At 43.4% G+C, this 21,595-nt stretch overlaps 1 protein-coding gene across 14 annotated transcripts in view; it reads right to left on the bottom strand.

Annotated features, from left to right (window-relative positions):
* The window catches only part of ARHGEF3 (Rho guanine nucleotide exchange factor 3), a 312,981-nt gene that overhangs the window by 175,183 nt on the left and 116,203 nt on the right, over positions 1-21,595 (bottom strand). Inside the window, exon 1 of one of the 14 annotated variants that reach the window (XM_086367404.1) lies at positions 3,013-3,227. The exons of 12 other annotated variants lie outside the window; for them this stretch is intronic. In XM_086367404.1, the coding sequence (XP_086223530.1) occupies positions 3,013-3,063 (51 nt within the window). In that variant the 5' untranslated portion in view covers positions 3,064-3,227. Of the gene's footprint in view, positions 1-3,012; positions 3,228-21,595 lie in introns of those variants that run through there. One more of the 14 variants, XM_086367409.1, reaches the window with a different exon arrangement.

The raw sequence follows: 21,595 nt of genomic DNA, 5'->3' as shown, positions 1-21,595 counted from the left end.
TTGCCCGAGGTTAAGTGGCAGTGAGGATGTGAACTCAGAGTGTTACCTTCCAGGATCCAATTATGTCACTGGAGAACCTGGCAGCCAGGGACGTTCAGCAGTGGCCAAGGTTAACTGCAAAATCTTGAACTTGAACCCCAAACTCCTGACTCCCAGACCAGTGCTCTCACGCCAGCTCCATGAGAACTGGCAGGTAGTGAGAAGACTGGGGGTTTATGGCAGGGGTGGGTGGGGTCTGTGCGAAACAAGGGAGAGAGGGACAGTAAATGCTACAAGGAAGAATTGGGAGGGAAGAGATAGGGACATAAATAAGGCTGACAGAGGCAGACACTCAAGGGATGCAGAACACTTAGAATACAGACAAAATTATTCAGAAAGAGAGGGCTGGCACACGCAGGCTGCTTTCTGAGCTCCTCCCAAGAGACCCACCCACTGTGGCTTCCCCAAGTAACATCCACGTAGTCTATATTTAGGCACTAAAGTCACCCATTGTTTCTCTCCCAATGGACATACAGGGTCACCACCCTGACCTTGCCCTCTCCGAGTCATACTGCTGAGTGTTCCATCAAGACAGGCCTTTTTTAGGATCTGGCTTGAGTCAATTTCCCCTTCCATGGCACCCACTTGGTGTTCTGGGAAAGGTGTAAAAGCATGGCTGGAATTGGGGCTCTAAAATGAAGTACTGACTTCTCTGTGTAACGCGCTGCTTCCTTCCCTCCACAAGATCCAGTCAGGACCACGTTTCACTTGAGATATACGATGTTTTACAGCCCTACGGTTGCTGAGCTCTTAGACACTATGGATTCATTTCTCTGGGAGCCACTGACACCTATGGTCAGCAAGACCTGGGACATGGGTCACGTTTGCTGAGTGTGGGCTCTGTTCTCGGCATTGTCATAAGTCACTCCACTTACTCCTCAAGACAATCCTATAAGGTGGGCACTACTGATTACCCCCACTTTACAAGGAGAAAACACATTGATAGGTTTGGTAATGAGCTTGGGATTACACGGCTAGCAAGAGGCAAATCTGGGACTGAAACCTACAACTACGTGGTTCTAAAACCCTGCCCTTAACTGTTACACGCTACCATTCCTGCACAGACTCACAGCTCCCTTGGCCAAACCTCAGAAGATGGATTTATGAGACCTTTCAAGGGTTTCTCACGTCCCTTTCTCTCTATTCACATCCAGCTCCCAACTGCCTCTCCCACACCCAGATTCAACTCTTCCAGATCCCTGCTCTACAGACTCTCAGAGCCAAGAAATACAAATTCATTAAATAATATTTTCAAGAGCGGAATAAACGTCAATAGCCAGGCAGCCAATTACATTTTGAGTTCCAGTACATATACCTGGGAAAATGTGTATGTAAAACCATCTGTTAAATCACTTGACTTCGAAACAGGAAAGACAGGAGAACTGTTTTTCATTGTTTGTTTAAAAGTCATACCTTAGATTCATATCAGAGTTGAAACGAGTTTAGAGACATCTCTGTTTGACAGGTGTGAAACTGAGTCCAGGGAAGGCAGTGACTTGTTGCAGATGCCTCTTATGTAGGTGCTAATTGGACCAAGGCAAACATCCACCAAAATGAGCTTATTGCAAACGGATTGGAGAGCAAAGTGTTACAGAAGATGCCACACTTGATAGGAGATATATGAAGGCCCCTGTCGTTAAAATCATCAAGGGCACCCATGGCCAGGAATGTCATTTCTGGATCCATTCTGCCTGACCCTGAAGCATGACCCACTGCTAACCATCAAGGAGATCCAGAGTATTTATCCTCGCCATATCCAAGTTTCACCATCTGCAAAGCAGGGATGATGATAACAGCCAACCCCTACAGTGATGTAAGAATTTTATGAGCTGATGCAAGTAATGTGAACACAGTCTAATACACATTAGCTATACTGTAATATTTTTATTAACATTATATTAACTATCCCTGAAGTGTAGTAAATCTTACAAAATAATTTCCATATCTAATAACTGCTATCCATATCTGTATTACTAATTTCCATATCTCAAAGGCTTAAAGGGTGAGTGAATAGCGAGGTGAGTGAGATGGGAAAGGAAAAAGATAGCAAAACTACACGTATCACATGAAAAGATTAAAAATGTATGTCTATCATGGCCATGTACAAGACTTGGAATTAGTATTACAAACATCAGTCTTAGAAACACAATTCTGGTCAAAGAAACAGAAAAAGCAATGAAGATTTTCTTTGAAACACAGTTTTGGCTTATCCAAAGCTTTAACACTTAGCCACAAACAAACAAAAGGAGTAGAGAGTAAGCTTCAGGGCTCCTAATCACTCTTCTGCCCATGGAAACATAACATTTCCAGCCACTTCTTCTGAAATTACTCAAACAGGCACCACTACTACTAATGAGAATACCAGTGAGCCTGAGTCTCCCCTGGTATTATCTGGCCTCATCTTCCCAACGATGAACACATTCAAAACACCAGAATTTAAAGGAAACTTACAAAAAAAAATTGCTCCACACAGAATGAACTTCCCAAACTGAGTTTAGGCATCTTCCAATCCAAAGAAGAAAAGGTCATGAAAATCCCCTTTGCTATTAAACACATACACACATACATTCACTTACTTTTTCCTTCCCATTTAATGAAAACCCGTGTCTTGTAAAAATTAAAATACTGGCATGGTGGAGCAAAGAACGAAAGCCCCGCTCCCCTTGCTCTCTTCCAATCACAGATGCTAAAGGAAGTGCTGACAGTGAGACACTCCACATAACTCACCGTCCCCACCAAGCACAAACATCTGTGGTCTTAAGCACAACCACACAGCTCTTTTCTGATTCATGTACTTCAGCAAGGCAGAAGTGTGCCTCCATCGTCCCAGGTGCTCTGAGCGGCTCCTTGATCTGTTTCTTGGGCGATGCAGACAGCTGCCCCCTCCCACACCTCAGCTCCTGGAATGGTCCAGCCAGGCTCGGGTGGCAACTGAGAGCCCGTCTACCCCTGGTCCTGCTGCAGGGAGCTTACCTGAGTACGAACAAAGAAGCAGCACCACACCATGGGGCGCTCCGACCTCATCCACACAGAGTCCCCCGCCCCTAACTGCGGCGGCGCCCTTCAGACGGGATTCTCTGAGCAGAGCAGAGCATGGTTTCCCTCAAGGAACTCCTCCCCACTACTTGGGCTGTATGACAGGAAGTGACAGGGGGCCATCAGTTACATTGTCAGAAGCCGAGAACCACACCAGCCCAGAGCTCCCCACCTCCAGCGGTTTCCTTGCCGGCTGCTGCTTTTTCAGAGCACCCTGCCTCCTGGCATTCAAAGGCACACCAGAAACTCAGTTTCTGGCTGGCAACTCCCAGCCTGTAAGGAACAACAATGCTTAAGTGGGTCCCCACCTAAAAGCCATGCTGGGCATTCTGGCAGCTCTAAAGGGCTCACTGCCAGGATACCATGCTTTGTAGACCCAAACGTTGGGGTGAAATGGATAGAGAAGGGACACTGGGAGGAGAACTGTGTGTGTGCTCAAAGAGGAATCAACAGTCCACTTGAACTTCACCCAAGAGTCAGGGCCCTGCCTGGCATGCAAAGTCTACGCTGAATCCTAATTTCATAGCAACTCAACAAATGAGAGTGATGGTAAACACCCCACCCATCCGTTCCTTTCTTTTTTTCCTAGACAAATTTTCTCTTCAGAGCCCCTTGAAAAGAGTTGCTTCTGGAAACCTCTCTTTGAGCTTTTAACAGGATTAACAAAAGGCCTTACTGCTTGCCTCCGAGTCCTTATGGAAACAACTCGTGGCTGACATTTCTCATTTTATGAACTGGGGATCTCACCAATGAACACCGTGCCCTAGTCCCCTGCCTTTGACAAGGCCCAGATTTATTGGGTCAGACAGTCACGTGAACTACAAGGTTTCAGATGGAAACCGTGCCTATTCAACCCTTCACCACATTACCCTCCCAGCACAGTGGCAGAGGGACTTGAACCCAAGGAGACATAACTCCAGGGTACCTTTCAATTCTTTTTTTTTTTTTTTAAATTTTATTTTATTTAACTTTACTATTTTTTAGTTCTCTAACAGGGTGGGTATTCGATTTGCAACCATCTTTCTAATTGTAACTTTCAGCAGAAAGATTGAGCCCAGGACTCCCCAAGACATTCTTATAAATGCACAGATTTTTAAAAGCCTTTGCCTGTCTCAGCCCTGAGTACAATGGGGGGACTCATCAAAGACAGGGGTTCATTTGATAAGCTTCGATCCAAGACTCAACCTCCGAGCTTAACAGAAATGCTCTCCCCACCCATTCTTGGGCCAGCAGCCGGGTGCTAACATTTGGTCTCTGAAGAGCGCATTACATAAGCATGCTATGGAAGGATGCACCAGGCTCTGACAGTGCAAAGATGAACCAAAGATGACCAGAAACAAAATAAATGCTGCCAGGAATTTGCAAAAAGTGTTGAGGGAGCCAAGAAATTACTAAGCCTGGCAAATGAATTTTTCATAGGGACAATTTCTGGGAAGGCTTCTTAGAGCCAGAGACACATGGGCAAGATTCTGAGGGGTGTTCTAGGCAGAACGGGCAAGGGCAGTGGGGTGCAGACCCGTATGAGTGCTTAGCAAGAAAGGCAACTACTTTGAAAGTACTGCTATGATGGGCCTGCATCCTGCTTCAGAGAGCATGACGGGGGTCCCATCTGTCTGGGGAAAGAGGGAAGTGAAATCGCTGTGAAAAGGCTCAAGCCCTTCAGGCAAGCGTGTGGGTCACCTCAAGGCCTATATGCGGTACCTCCCTGGCCAGGCACCCAGGAAACACTCAGTAAAGTGTGAAAATCAAACAGCAATGTCCACAAAAGATGGGCTTCAGCTTGTCCTCAGGATCCTCTATTTTCCAAAGCCAGACTCCCCACAAAGCAAACCTGGGGTGAGCAGTGCTATCGGGGGAAAGGGAAGTGTTCCTAAAAAGGCTTCCTGCTCTGGCCTCGTGCATAGAAAAGGTCCTGATTTGTATAGGCCTGTAAATAAGCTAAACTTAACCAGCCCTGGCAGTAGGTCAACTAATGAAGAATGTCAGTTCTCTGAGGACCAAGGACCAAGGGTCCTTCCCCATAAGCGCAGGCACTTGAATCCTGTTGGAATTTCCCTCTGCAGGGGCCCCAGCCACCAAGACTAGGGTCCACTCCAGGCAGGAGCCAAAGGCAATGTGAGATGACCATGGGGCACTGGAGTTTCCTTCTTTCCTGGGGGAGGAAGGGTACATTCACATGAACTAATCCTAGAATGATTAAGCCTAACTTCCGGGCTGCTGACTGTGAATGAGAAAGAAGAATCGAAACCTGTGGGCTGCAGCACTTTGTGGAAGAGGTGAAACTTGAGTGGGCTCCGGGGCAGGTAGCCACAGCAGAGGGAGGGAGGGCGGGAGGACCAGCAGAGCCCCTGGCAGGAGAAAAAGGGCACAGCCTGCAAAAGGGAAGGGAAGAGCCGGGTGCAGCCCTTCCCTCTGATGCCCCTGCTTTGACAGGAAGAACAACTCCAGTAATGAGATTGCCTGGGCAGAAGGCACCTCGGAGGAACGTTTCCACAATGAGAGGCTCCTGCCCTGGAAGGCTTAAGTTCATTTTGAGCATTATAATGAGAGCTTATAAAGGTATGGGATGTGGGTTTTTTCCACGTGGCATTTAAGATACCATGAACTATTCAAACACGTTTTTCTACTGATTTTTACATTTTAAAAGTACCATAGTGTCATTATAATACATTTGAACCACACAGAAGTATATAGTGTAACAAGTGAATCTTCCCAAAGGCCTCGCTTTTTGCCTCACCACAATCCCACGTGCCAGAGGCACTGTGTCAAAACCAGAGGCAGATAAGTGAAAATCGCTCAGTCATGTCCGACTCTTTGTGACCCCATGGACTACAGTCTGCCAGGCTCCTCTGTCCATGGAATTCTCCAGGCAAGAATACTGCAGTGGGTTGCCATTTGGGGTGAACAAACCTAAACGCCTTTAGGACCAGGGGGTAAGGGATGGGAAAGAAGTGGCTTGGCAGGTACTGGACACCACTGAGAGCACTTGCCTTAGAAAAGTTCCAGCTTATTGGAGTGCCAAGGGACTAATGGCCCAAGTGAACAGACATTCTAATTTTTTAAGGGAAGCTGGGAATTTTGGATTTTACATGAAATCTCCCAATTTTTAAATGCTGGCAACTATCTTTTTTTTTTTTTTTTAATTCTGTACAAGCCACACAAAGCACAGTTGCTGGTGGATTTGACCCAAGGGCCACCAGTTTGCTACCATTGATGGTGATCCTTTAGACATTTCCTTCCATCTAAACACACGTAAACTTGTGTTTTATCACCTTTAAAATATTTGTCAAAAATGCAAAGCTAACATTACTTTAGCACTTGCTTTCTTCACTTAATATCCTCTTTCCACATTGTTCACATCTTGGACTGTCCTGCATAGCACTCCATGGTACGGGAGCACCTTTGTTCATCAGCTCCTGCCCTGTGGACAGTCAGCAAGCGTTAAGAGACACACGTGAAATGTCACCTCTCAGTTGCTCATTCCTGACAATGTAACTCATGATGAAAGTGCACCTGTGCACATATATTAAAATGTCCTAAAGCCACAATTACTGAAACCATTAATGGTGACTGCAGATTTTCGATGTTTTAATATGAGAACTTTTTAATTTGATCTTCACAACTATCTCAAGGTGGGGCCTTACTATTGTCTCTACCACATAGATTTTTTAAAAACTTGAGACTCAAACCGGTGGTGTAAGCCTGCCCCAGAGGGCCTACAGGGGGCAGGGTTGGGCAGGGAGCCAGGTGGGCTGACCTCAGAGCTCCTGCTCTCTGCACATAGCCCTAGGACAGACTGCCCAAAGCCTACCCTGGGATAGCCAGGATCTGACATACAGCAGATGTTGACTGCAAACTACTGGAGGAGAGAAGGACCACTAACAAACAGGACAATTCAGTTCTTACAAAGAAAAGCCTCATTTTAAAGTTCTACTTCATACTCAGTCAAAATATATTCTACATAAATTAGAGGGAGATGTTAAAAAGGAAAAAAAAAAAAAACAAAAAGAAAAAACTATGAAATTCTGGGGGTGGCAGTTCTCAGGGTATGATACTTTAAATATGTGAAACCTGAATCACTATATATTATCAATAGGAAACTACCTAGAAGGCACCTTTAGGTTTGCAATAAAGGTCCCGGTTCTTTCACACTTGGTGAATGACTACAGTGGTAGCAACTTCTCATTGAACTCCAAAGAGACTAGCACCAAGTGGGGGCCTCATTAAGACCGCACCCCTCCCCCACCTCCTTGTGTCACTAGCGCTCAAAGTGATGTGTTTCTTATGCTGTTAGCCTATTAACTCATAGCAAGTTCTGTTGCAAGGTTTCAAGCCACTTTCTCACCAAAAATATTATTTAAAAAAATTCACTAGGGCTGTCATAAGTTCATTTACATAAAACAAAATGGTGAGATTTCAGCAGAATTATTTCTTCATTAAAAGCTGGTAACTAATGGTGGTTGTTTCCATTCAAAATTTTACTCTGATTTCTTTTATTCAACCTCTTTCCTATTTGCACCCAAGAAGCCATAGATTTCACAAAAGTTCAGAAGTTGTCTGGGAATTTCAGGGCCTGTGACCATATTCCAGTTGATGCCTTACATTTTAAAATAATTCCACAAATTGAATTGAAAAATAGGTAGTAAAACAATCCCATTAAAATGGAGTAGAAGCAGTAATGAAATTAAAATAGTATACTGCACCTTGCTTGAGCCAAGTTTCCAACATTAGAAAAGTGTTACATCACAGATCTTTTGAGGCTGTTGTCAAATTCAAATTAAGACTAGGAAGAAACAAAATTTATGCTGTGGTGGAGAGGGGAGGTACAGTAATACTCTTTGGTATTACTAGGTTAGCAGGAAGGCATAATGCATGGAAAGCCAGTGGGAAATAAAGAGAACTTCAATGTAATTTAGAGCCTGGGAGTTTACTTGTGGTCACACATTTTTATTGCATAATTTCGTATCTACTCCTTGGTGCTGGAAGTGTGGTTAAATTAAGCAAAACTTGAACAAGTTGGGGCATCCTGGAGGAGCAGGTCCAGACTCCACACCAGGTCAGTGTTGGTTGGAAGCAAGATGGTTTGACTTAAGAGACTCACCATTTGAAAATGCTGATGTTCTTCTACAGCCCTCCTTAATACCTCAGCTCAACAAGATAACAGCATGCTGCGAAGAATGTGGGTGCAGACCTGGCTGCCCAGGGTCAAGAATGAATAAAGAGAAATGTCTTCATCTATTGCTGCAACTCAAGAACTAAAAATAAATGAGGCTTGAACACGGAGGTCTCAACAGATTGCTAATCCTGAGGGCTTATCTTGCTTGTTTTGTTACGAGCAATAGCTTGAATCAGTTTTTTTCTCTAAACAAATCTGAACTGTTATTTATCACATTCCTCACGCGATTTTGGCAACCAATACATAGACAGCTATTTTAAAAAGCAAATGAAAAATAAGGAGAGCCACCTTCTGATGTGCCCTGTGAAACAGCCACTAACCTAGGCTGGTCCCTGGGGTTCCACTTCCTTTAAGAACATGAGCAGGGAAGCCTGAAGAATTTCTGCATGGAGCAGACTGGGGTGCTTCCAAGAAGCTCACTCAATTTCTTAGAAACGTCAATACCCTGAATACAGTTTTTTCAAAGGACTGTCAAGTCCTCTTTGTTAAACTATCAGTTAAAAGTGAAACTCCAGCAGGTTGCTGACCTCTAACCAATTCTTAGGAAAAAAAAAAAAGGTTTAAAAACTGATTAGCTGATATCTATCAGCCAAAGAGCTTCCTTCCTTGGAAATGAGACTTACTGTTCGGCATTAAACTGTCAAAAGTGGTTAGAAGTAGAAAATCTAAATATGAGGAGGGTGGTACTCCTACCATTTGAATACTCAGGAGGCATTTGGAAAGTAACCTGCTTATATCAAAAAAAATACATCGCAACAAACTGAATGAGTTAAAAATGCATAACCAAAGCAGAAATCATTCTTTTAAAAAAGTTTCTCGCTAGTATTTTGACTCCAGATATCTCCTTAGGGATAATTTCTGGGAACAACTGGCTGGCTGGAATGATGGACAGTAAATTAATAGGGGAGCTCTGTGGTATTTGGCTCTGCCATTTACTAGTTGAATGATCTGGTAAGTCACTTTTAACTTCCTTGACTCTTAGTTTCCTCATCTGTAAAACAGGAATAATGATTTTTCAAGCAGAAAAGGAAGGCTTTAGGTGTCATTATAGATACTGCTTCAGGTCTTCCTCTGAGCACACCGAAAAGTTGCTACCAAATCTAAGATAGCTTCATTTTCATCTTGATTTGAAAGAGAGTAAGAAAAAGGCAAAGGAAATTGGCAATTTCTCATTTTTCCCCTCTTCCTTCCAATAGGCGGGAAAATCGGAAGGTGGTTAAAACTCAAGTCCCATTTATTTTTTAGATGTTATAATGCTGACTTCTTTGAAATCCTTGTGTCCATCAAAAAAATTTAAGCTTTGATGAAAACACTTCCAACAAAATACCAAGAGATTGAAAAGCATGTATACACACGTGACTCAGAGCGTTCATTCTGCCTACACAACAGTGAAAGTGTTTTTTTGTTTGTTTTTTGCTTGGTATATATCTGTATACTAGAGGAATAAATATTGTTACTTTTTCCCTTACATCCAAAATCAGAAAGGAATCACCCAAACACTGGAAACCGGCAAACCAAGTGGGAGGTAGTCAGAAAAGCCTTCCTTCCTCCCAGTTCCCAAAGAGGGAAGCTGATTCTGGGTGGGAGCTCAATGCCTCCTCCCAGTTAGGGCTCTGCCCTGCAGGCTGTCCCTTTAAACCAGACTTCCTGGTAAGACTCAGAGATTTCCGCATGCAGCTTCCTGGAGACAATATAAGATAAACAATAAACTTTGCAGCAAAATCTTAGACAATAAGCCCCACGTGGCCATAACAAGAAGCAATTATAAGCACTGACAATGGCCAAGGCATTTCCAACAGGAATGCAAATCTGTGATAAACATGGGAGAAACATGCTACCCCACACACCTGCACAAATGAAACTAATTTCAAAAGAAAAAAATAGCCCCTAGCCCCTCATCAGAGTGAGAAAGAGCTGCTTCCAAATTTGGCACTGCTTTTTGAAAAATCAGTGTCTAAGAGAAAAGCAATCAGGTCTTACTTAAAGTGCCACTGCCTATTAGACGCACACTGTTGAGGCCATGGGACCGGGAGTCACTTACTCCATGTGTCTCTGTGAGGGACGTTCATCACCCTCGGGATGCTCTGCAGCTCACCCCTCCACCCCAGGTTGAGGGAAGCCCCACTTCATGAACGAGCCCACATTCTACCAGAGGAGACAGGGCGCCATACACTTGCTTTCCCAGTTTCCCTGGCAGCTGGGCACGAGTGAGGTGCTGGCAATCAGAGACTCCTACCCAAGACTGGGCAGGAGAAGCTGGCAGGGAAAGTAGGGGCGATACTGCAGACTGTTCTGGTGAGGGTGGGGGCAGCTCGCAGAGGTGTCCTGTAACCGGTGCTGGCGGTGCAAACCATGGTATGCACCCCTGCCCAGCAGTGGTAATCCTGCAGGAAATGTTTGGTAGTACAATTTGCGTTGTTCCCGATTCCCTGATCCTTCCTAAATTCTCTGAGCTTCTGATATCTAGTCAATTCATTTTCTGCTTAATCCATCACAACTGGGTCTCCTTGCTAGGGGATAGTTCACGTGCACAGAACACAGGATGGGCTAAAGCCAGAGGAATCCAGAAACCAATCCCAAAGAACGATTCTGAGCGTAAGGACTGAATATATTCTTTCACACTTCCAATTCAATCCAATTACTGCCCTTCAGCCTGCTAGGCCCTGTATCACTCGGCCCCTGTCTCCCTGCTGCACCCCAGTCTCACTCTACTCTCCTCCTAAGCTCCAGGCACATATGCTGTTCCTCATCAGATTCTTTTCTGCCTCAGGGCCCTTGCACTTTCTCTACCGCAAACTGTTTCCTCCAACTCTTCACACTGCAGCCGCGTCCTCCTCATAGTTCAGTCACAGCTTACAGGAAGCCTTCTGTCTAAAAGACCACATCCCACACATCATCATCTTATCCTTTATCACAACACCCTGTTAATTTCCTTTCCAGCAGACCCCCTGTGATTAATTTATTTCATTATTAATAGCAATAACCACCACCACTGATCAAGAGGCTTGTTACAGCCAGATGTGCTCTTGCTGTTTTCAGTTTCACTAAGTCACGTCCAGCTCTTCGTGACCCATGGACTGCAGCACACCAGATTTACCGACCCTTCACTCTCTCCTGGAGTTTGCTCAAACTCACGTCCATTGAGTTGGTCGTGTCATCCAATCATCTCATCCTCTGTCACTCCCTTCTCCTCCTGCCCTCAATCTTTCCCAGCATCAGGGACTCTCCCAATAAGTCAACTCTTTGTATCTCAGTGGCCAGGTATTGGAGTTTCAGTCTTTTCAATGAGTATTCAGGATTGATTTCCATTAGGATCAATTGGTTTGATCTCCTTGCAGTCCAAAGGACTCTCAAAAATCTTCTCCAGCACCACAATTCAAAAGCCTCAATTCTTCAGTGCTCAGCCTTCTTTATGGTACAACTCACATCCGTACCTGACTACTGGAAAAACGACAGCTTTGACTATACAGACCTTTGTTGATAAAGTGATGTCTCTGCTTTTCAATATGCTGTCTAGGTTTGTCATAGCTTTCCTTCCAAGGAGCAAGCATCTTTAATTTCACGGCTGGAGTCACCATTCACAGTAACTTTGGAGCCAAAGAAAATAAAATCTGTCACTATTTCCACTGTTTCCACTTCTATTCCCCATGAAAATGACAGGAATGGATGCCATGATCTTAGTTTTTTGGATATTGTGTTAAGCCTGCTTTTTCACTCTCTTCTTTCACCTTCATCAAAAGGCTCTTTAGTTTCTCTTCGTTTTCTGCCATTAGAGTGGTATCATCTGCATACCTGAGGTTGTTGATATTTCTCCCAGTAATCTTCATTCCAGCTTGTGATTCATCCAGCCTGGCATTTTGCATGATGTACTCTGTATATAAGTTAAATAAGTAGGGTGACAATATACAGCCTTCACGTACTCCTTTCTCCATTCTGAACTAGTCCATTGTTCCGTGTCCAATTCTAATTGCTGCTGCTTAACCTGCATACAGGTTTTCCAGGAGACAGATAAGGTGGTCTGGTATTCTAACATGTCTTTAAGAATTTCCCACAGTTTGTTGTGATCCACACAGTCAAAGGCTTCACACATTATATTAAACTCATTCAATTCTATGGTCACCCTATGAGATAGGTACTTTTTTTCACCTTCACTTACAGATAAGGAAATAGGCTCAGAGGGGTTAAGGAATTGTTCAAGCATGGCAATGATGCAAAGAGGTTTTGAACCCAGGCCTGCAGTATGGGATCATTACCACAGGGCTCATTCAAGCAGCTGTCTGATAGCAACGGAATGAGACATGACCACAGTGCAGGCTCTGGAGCCACAGGGCTGACCCAGCTCTCATGGAGCCCATAGCCTCACATTTCAGTTCTTACACCACATGTTCTGTCTACTTTCCGTGGATCCTCCTTATGAAAGAAATGCAGCCAGGTGTGTAAAAAGGGTGAGGAAGTCCTTCACTCAACAGAGAAGAGCCTAGCTCTGCGCTGAGTCAACATACAAAAACACCACGGAGATGCTCACAGGCCGGGGACACAGGCCTGCCAGCAATGCTGGCTGCTCACCCTGCCACTTTCCACAGCCCTGGAGCACCAGTCACACAGAGGGATCACCAGGGACTAGTCTCACGTTTCCCCTGAGTGAAAGCACCATTTGAACAGAGTGCTGGGAACATGCAGGAGTTGCCAGGCTGAGGGGAGGAGGACCAGAACAAAGGAAAGGAGGCGGGACAGCACGGTTCATCCAGGAAGAGGCGACATGTTCAAAGGGCCTGTGGAAGGGACAGGGTGGGAAGGCCAGGAGACAGAAGGCTGGAACCAAGGTAGGAATGCCAACTCTATCCTGTAGAAAATGGGGCAACACGAGTTTTTTTTGGCAAGAACAGACATGACCAGATAAAAATTCTTTTTCTGTCAGTAACAGTGACCATGGCTATATAACATGGGTGAGACGTTCTGGTACTCTATTTGCTACATATTTAAAGTACATGTGCATGAACTAAAAGCCAGGAACTGTAACAAACACCACCAAGAATTCCATGTCTATGCTTCCTGACTCTGTCCGTCTGTTATATGAGAAGTGAGATAAATTTGCCCTTCTAATGGGAGTTAAGCACAGCCATCCCCTCCTGAACTGTGAAACTACACAGAGCTTTTACATCTGTAATTTATGAAGAAAAGAAGGAATTCCCCTGCTACTTGACTGTACAACTCCAACCACCTCTGCCCTCATTCCCCCAATGGGATAACAAGAACCTCACCTCTGGGTTGTGTCATCATTAAAATGAAAGACTGACTCTTATTTATTTTTAAGAATGTTTGAGTCCACACAGAGAGCTTCCTATGCTGAAGGAGCCTCTGGGGAATTCAGGAAGAGTCCCCAGAGAGACCTTCTGAGACTCAGTGAGACCAGTACATAGTCACGGGGAATGGGATCTAAGTCTGCAGCTGAGGATGTCTGGGAGCACCAAGGCCAGCCAAGATGGTAAGGGCCCAGCATCCGGAAAGTAGGTCGGAAATCAGTGGAGGCAGTTTAGCAAAAGGACTAGGAACAGGATTTCTAAGCCAAGCAACCTGGATTCAAATCTCAGTTCCATTACTTACTGTGTTGCCTCGGGCAATTTGCTTAATTCCTCTGTGTCTCCGTTTCATCATCTGTTAAATGAGGATACTAAGAACACCCACCACAGATCGGTGTGAGGATCAAACAAATCAGTGTCTGGCACATGCTAAGTAACTGTAGCAGCTTTTGGAGACTATGTATGATAAACAGTGAAATTTACAGCAGGATCATGGATACTAAACACCCACACCGGACAACAAAAAGCAATTATAAGTTCTGACAGTGGCTAGGACATTTTCAATAGGAATGCGAATCTATGCAAATAGCTGTTGCTACTATCATTATTTAAAATACATAATATTTATTATAGTATATAATCACGTATCTTGAATAAAACTTTATTTTTAAATATTGGGTTGGCCGCAAAGTTCGGTTGAGTTTTTCTGTAAGACGTAATGGAAAAACCTGAATGAACTTTTGGTCTAACCCAATATTACGTAACACTGTGCTACAGAACATGTAATTATTACCTATAATAATACAATTATTTTATTATAATTGGTTGTAACCTAATTGAAGAAAGAATGTGTCAACAAAAATGAAGGGTCTGAGGAGGGGAGCCTCAGTAGACTTTGATCCCCTTCGGGTAAATAACAATGACATCAATGTGGACTCCAGAGCCAATTTGCTGGGTCAGAGTCTGGGATTTGCCACCCATGAACTACAGGCTCGGGAAAGTTACTTAGTCCTTCAAACCTTGAGTTTTTCATCTCTGCAAAGGAGATAACAATATTAAATTCTTAGAGTTTGTACCAAGCACTGGTGCTGAAATTTACATGTTTTCACAGAAAGTCTTTCCAACAGTCATGTGAATCATATACAATTATGATGTCTATTTTACAAGTGAGAAGACCCACAGCTCTGATGTGTTAATGGAATCACTGAAGGACACACAGAAAGTCTGATACAAGCCAGCACCCTAAGCCAGCCCTCAAGTTCTGCAGACGCAAGAAGCATGAGAAGGATGTACCACAGCTCCTCTGCAGGACGAGAGAGGAAACTCCTGTGTGCACAGGAATTACCTTTTAAGAAGGGTGTGTGTTTTCCACTCCAGATCCCTACCCTTCAGGCATTTGCTAGGCAATGAGATTCCCTGCTGTTAAACACCTATTATTCTCCAGGCATCTTGCTGAATGTCCCATCGCATCACTGACATCTCATCACCATGGCAACGCTCTGAGACAGCGACTGGAGGACAGTGGGGCTCAGAGAGGTTGAGGTCCTGGCCCACGGTCACTGAGCTTGTCAGTGGCAGCATCCCACCACACATCTGTGTCTGTCCTACTTTCACACAGGCTTGGAGACAGGTTCTGAAAACACCCCTTAATGTCCTTCACATGCCCCTCTCCCCCTCATTACCTCCTACTCCGAAAGCACAGAGCTACTTATTCTGTACCAAGATAATGACCATGGGGGCCGAGCAGGGCCATGGCACAAACTATAATTACTACAGACAACAATTTGCATTCCAAATCTGAAATGTACTCAGGGCATCACTGGAGCCTTGTAATCAGTTCAGCCTCTCCCCAAATTTCTCTGGAAATGAAGACCTACTCAAGAAACAGACATGGTCGGGGGTGGGTGTCTGTTGGAAAATATGCCTCTGCCCCCAGCAAACTGCCACCTGAGGAAAAACCATGCCAAAAAGTGGCCAAGGCTGGGCGGGATCAAATCCCCAGAGAGGACAAATTCCTTCTCTGTCACAGAACAAAGAAAACAACAACCAGGACAGTGGACACACTGAGCAAGACCGGTAAATAACTGGAGGCAGGAAACACATTACATAACACGTGGGCCTCAGTGCCAGGCACATGGACACCCATGCCTCCTCTATCACAACCTGCTGTCTTGCCGATGAGTCCCTTGTCAGGGTGAGGGGCCTTCCCACCACAGGGCCCCCACAAGCTCAGCAGAAGGTTTATTATATGCACACTGCGAGAAAAAATACAACCTCTGCTTTGGACAAAGAGCTCCCAGAGAACCTTTCCACAAACACACAATGCTATGATCTGGGTGCCCCCGGGGTGGAAAAGGAGGGTGAGTCCAGAAAAGTCGGGGTGGAAGATCTCAGAATTCTCAACCCTGCCTGTGGCTTCATTTACTTTTATCTGAACCACAGAGGCATTTGTACTAATAATTATGGCTCCTGGGTAAGTTTCTAGAGTCCTGGGTCCTTGTTGACTGGGATTCACCGTAGCTCCACCTTCTTTTACTAGAGAAAGCAGACAGACCACACGTCCATTTCCGTCACCCCGGATCCTGACTGAAGACTGGCACGTGGAACCTCTACCGAGGTGATGTTGCATCTCCAAGACTGCCCAAAAAACTAGAGTGTTTCTCACACTTTAATGTGCCCTCAGATCCCTTGGGCATCTTGATAAAAATGCAGATGCCGATTCAGGTCTGTGGTGGGGCCTGAGATTCGGCATTGCTCCCGAGCTCCCAGGTGCTGTTCCTGTTACTGCCCCATGGACCACCCGCCAAGAACCTTTGCTAGGTAACATGCTAGTGGCTTAAGCAGATAGAAAACAAAGAAAAATTCAGTATTTCCTATGTTTCCACAGTCACGATGTCAAGTGGTATCTTTGTTCTAAGACCATGAGCGAAGAAGTAAATTCAAGCACTATGCATCTTTACGGAGAAGGTGATGGCACCCCACTCCAGTACTCTTGCCTGGAAAATCCCATGGATGGAGGAGCCTGGTAGGCTGCAGTCCATGGGGTCTCGAAGAGTGGAACAAGACTGAGCGACTTCACTTTCACTTTTCACTTTCATGCAGTGGAGAAGGAAATGGCAACCCACTCCAGTGTTCTTGCCTGGAGAATCCCAGGGATGGGGGAGCCTGGGAGGCTGCCGTCGATGGAGTCGCACAGAGTTGGACACGACTGAAGTGACTTAGCAGCAGCATGCATCTTTAAAGTTTGTATTTCCAAGTTATCTCAGTGGTGGTGAATAGGATGACTGTCCTTGCAGGAAAACTTTGTTGAAGGCTATTAACTAAGGAAAATCCAGCAGACTGTCCCTTGGCCCAAGTTTCTGGAAAAGCCCTGGGTTCTCTGAGGTTCAGAGGGCAACACGGTTGAACACTGCTTTCACTAGCATTCTCATCACTGAGGTTTCTCTCCTTGTCAGCGGGGTGGCCAGTCCACCATGTTCTAGAGGCTCAGCCACCTGCCCCCTTAGCCCACCAGCATAGCTATAGGGACCTCTTAAGAGCTGCAGCACTGTCTCCCCAGTCACAGGTTACACCATCCCAACCAGACAGGCACCCTAATAAAATCATCCGACTAATTCAACACATGTTTTCTTTTTTTAATTTTTTTAACTGGCTGGAGCTGGCTGCCCTGTCCCGTTATGCAAACAGTACACAATGAATTGTTGATAGCATCTCCTTACCGTTGCCAACATAAACCCTGCCAGGCCGGCAGAAATGAGCCCGGTGACTCTAAGCAACAACAGTTGCAGGGGTTTGTTTACATAAACACAACTAACAACAGGTGAAAATGGTTTTATCTCCTCCTATTGCTAAACCAGAGACTTCTGAAATTGAGCGCTTCTGGAAATAAAACCAAATGTCAAATGTGAGAACAGAAGGCAGTTGAGTGGTGAACACCCGGAAAGCCAACTCTGTGTTTCCTACACAAACACACATAGACACAGATTTTTGGACCACTAAATCAACTAACTTATTTGTATCGTCTGTTTCTCGCCTCACAGTAAGGATTTTTCTTCCCTATTCTTGCCCCCTGCACTTCTGGGCATTAGCCTTTTGACTTGGGTTAGCAGAAATATTTCTTAATATATTAAATAAGTTTAATATCATTAAATAACATAAAATAGAGATATAAATAGTCTCTAAATCAAAACCCTAAAATAGAAAAAAAAAAATGCCAGTGGACAAGGGAAGAGAAATGGACATTTCTTAAAGTAGAGAGATGATGTTCAGAGACTAGGTAGGCTCCAGGGAGGGAGCTGTGATGGACCACGCCAGAATGACTAATAAAACAAGATGGAGAAGCCACTTCCTGAGCAATGGGTGTTGGAGAAAATGAAGAGCAAAGTGAGGACAAGCTGCTTAGTGGCACACATGCAGGCCTCTGAGTCACTCTGCGTAATGAGATGAGTGTATTTTTAAAAGAAGGAAAAAAGACATCAAGACTGCTAGAATACGCAGCAAGAGGCTTTGTTACGGATCAGGAGCAGCAAATCTTGTCCATTTGTACCGATTCTGTAGGCCTGAAAAGACCACTGCAGTCTCAAACTTTTTCTTTCCTTGAGAGAGAAGCTTTAGAATTTGGCAATGAACTTGGTGATGCCTGGCAAAGATCAGCCCCGAGAAAAACACCTTCGATTTTCACTACACAAATATTACAACGGGAAACATACTTTGGGACAAGAGGCCTTTTTTAAAAGGCAAGTATCTTTTTGACTCCTAAATTCCTAAGCCAAGTTTGCAATCGATTGTCCTCAGAGTTTCAATAATAAACTAAACTCATGCCACATTATGTAATTTTCTCTAATTCTCTCTATAATGCTAACATCACTTATAATAAAGTGATATTATTTTATAGTACTGTCCCAAGCTATCATCCGGAACCCATCAAAAATAATGTGCCCCAATTGAGGAAGATACAACTGAGTTACCTATTAATTCTTTGGAATATTAACTCTTGGGGATGACTGTTTTAGGACTGCGATTTCTCTCTTGGCTGAGTACATGGTATTCATTCTTATTAAGGTGCATTCCTCCCCTCTCAAATATTCAAGTAAGATTTATGGATTTTTTTTTTTTTAGTTGTTGTTAGAAAAGGAAGACGAAATTCCTCCAACTTCACCTTTATCAAGTTCTCACATTTAAAACTCCTCCACAAACAGATGCCATTATTTTAAAATTCCATCTTAAGTAACCATGGGATTTAGGCCAATTCATTGAGTTTCTGACTCAGATTTATTCCTGCGATGGATTTTTATTCTTAAACTTTAAGACCTAAAACTCCACTTAAAAATTATAGTTTGTCTTCTCACCTCGATTTTTCTTCTCTTCAATTATAAAAATTATGTATGCATCTTGTAGAAACTTGGCAAAGTCAAAATAAAACAAAGAAAAAAATGTCACTTATAACCTCACAGAGAGGAAATCATTATTAATATTTTGGCATACTTTCTTTCAGTCCTTTAAGTGAACTTTTTCATAGCAGATTACTCACTATACATACAATTTTGTTTCCTACTTTTAAAGCCATAACAATAAACATTTTTCTTGAATTAGCGCTCTTCCTCAACATCCCCTTATGGCTGCATAATATGAACTCATACGGATAAAACACAGTTTATACTAGCTGTTTCACATTATCGGACACGTACACTTTTTCCATTTTTTTCTGTCACTATAATGACAACTGCGCTAAACACTTTTGTCCACAAATTTTAATCCATATCTCTGGTAACTTCTTTAGGATAAATTCCTAGAAGTCGGACTATTAGATCAACAGCCATAAATATATTTATGATCTTGACACAAATAGCTTTCCAAAAAGATGAAGAAGTAACAGTGTCACTAAACATCGGTGACAGCATCCATCCTATGAGCATTAAAGTTATCTCTTTAAAAGAGGCTGATTGATTCTGCAGCCTGAAAACAATACCTTAAAAAATTTCCAATTCTTAGACTGACCTGCTGAGGTCAACGATTTCAAATGTTTCCTCAGTATCAGACTAATCTTTACCCTTCAGAATACAATGTTAATTTTTCTCACATACAAGAATGCAAACAAAACCACAAACATGAAAAGAATGTAGTCATTCGTTGGATGTTTTCATTGGGCAGCTAAGGTGCTGTAGTTAAGAAGCCAAGAACAGCCAGTACGAGGTACCAGTCTGTGACAGGACGGAGAGACGCCCAGCGCAGAGAGACACGAGCAAAATAAATTCAGAACTGAATCCACGCCAAACTTCATAAGGTACATAAGATTTGAATTACCATAAGTCACACTTATCAGAAGGAATACATCAGAATGTTCAGGAATACATCCAGATTACATTTAAAATTCATGCAATAGCTTTTCCACAAGAAATTTTCTTTCCTCCCTCCAAACTGGTGCACATTCCCATATGCATCAAGTAAGTTGTTTTTTTTTTTTTTTTTTTGTAACTTAATGGCACATATATGCTAGAGCAAATGGTCCAGATTCAGTCTCTTATAATCCAAGGCCTGAATTGATCAACCTACAATATGGAAAAATATCAGATAAATGGAAACCTTTTCTACCATGCTGGACATGGCTTGGAGTATCTTCTCCTCATTCTCTTTTCAGGAGATGTGTCCCACTTTCCCCAACGTTGTCCACAGCTCCTGCTAACTAGGTATAACAGTGGCCATAGCAAGGGGGTAAAAAAGTATTTACTGAGCATCTAGTATGTCACAAACCCAGTGCTAAACACTTACCATGAATTATTTAATGTAATTCTCTTAAGAACGCTGTGAATTAGATACATTTTTCATATGGGGAGAAATGTGAGTCCCAGTAGGTTCCCTTACTTGCCCACCCTGGTGAACAGCAGACCCCTTTGACCCTGACTCTCTGGCTGCAGATGACTGGACCAAGGGGGAGGGAAGCCCCTCTAGGAGCCAGCCAGAAGGCTGCCCACCACCCGTGAGGCTCAACACAAGAAAGACTATCTGAAGCAATCAGTGTTTTCTTAGGGATCTGGGGACAGGGCAATCGAGACTATCCTGGGCTTTGAGAAAAAGAGATGCTAAAAGATCACGTGAGGTTGGATCAGAGCTGGCATTGTAACAAACCCAACAGTAGCTCATGCAAGGAGAAGACACTGGGAGCAGGACTTACATATCAGAAGACCATAGCCAAGAAAGAAAGAATGAAACCAACCCACACAAAGAAATCCTTGGTTTCTGCAGCTATAATTCTCTTGTTAAATAGCACTTGTCTCGTAATGGGAGCAAGCACCTGCTTTCTGACAAGAACTCAGTCTGAAATAACCACTAAGGAATCTACAACGGAGTCATTCCTCACTCGAATGGACTGTCAGCAGCAACTCTCCTGTGCAGCAAGTCGGCACCATTTATTACAAACAACCAATGCCACGTGCCTCTTAATGAGATGCAAGTAGCTGGCATCCCTTAGGATATTTTCCTGCCCAAAAGTGCTTAATCTGAAACAAACGAAGTCTTTTGACATAAATTACCAGTGTTATAAAAAATATAAAGGACAGAAGAGCAAGTTAAATGACATCTTAGGTAAGCAATCAGATAAACTAAAATGTGAAGTCCATTCTACAAGCAATTAGTCTGGTCTTTTTAAAAAAAATCAATTTCATAAAAAAAAAAAAAAAAAAAACAAGAGGAATGAGAGGACTATTCAAGGACTTAAAAGGACTAAAAAACACAGTTACAAAATGAAGTCATGGTCCTCAACTGGATTAAAAAACCACCAAACAAAAAATCCAATCAGATGCAATCAAGGCCCTTGAATGTCTTCAGGGAAATCAACTATAAAAGATAGTTGGGGAAATAGGAATACAGACTGAATGTTGGGGAATTAATAGTAGCTTTCTTAGGTCTGATAATGTAGGAAAATGTTCATATTCTTAGTACACATGTATTAAAGAATTTAGAAGTGAAGTGTCATGACTGTCATACTTTGAAAAGATTTTGTAAAATTAAGCAGATTGCATAAACAGTTAGAGATAGATAAACAGCT

The sequence above is a fragment of the Bos grunniens genome, chromosome 22 (genome assembly GCF_055505025.1).
Source record: "Bos grunniens cultivar Pamir isolate PY7600 chromosome 22, Bosgru_T2T1.0, whole genome shotgun sequence".
Taxonomy (NCBI): Eukaryota; Metazoa; Chordata; class Mammalia; order Artiodactyla; family Bovidae; genus Bos; species Bos grunniens.
This window is presented reverse-complemented; position numbering and strand designations above follow the sequence as displayed.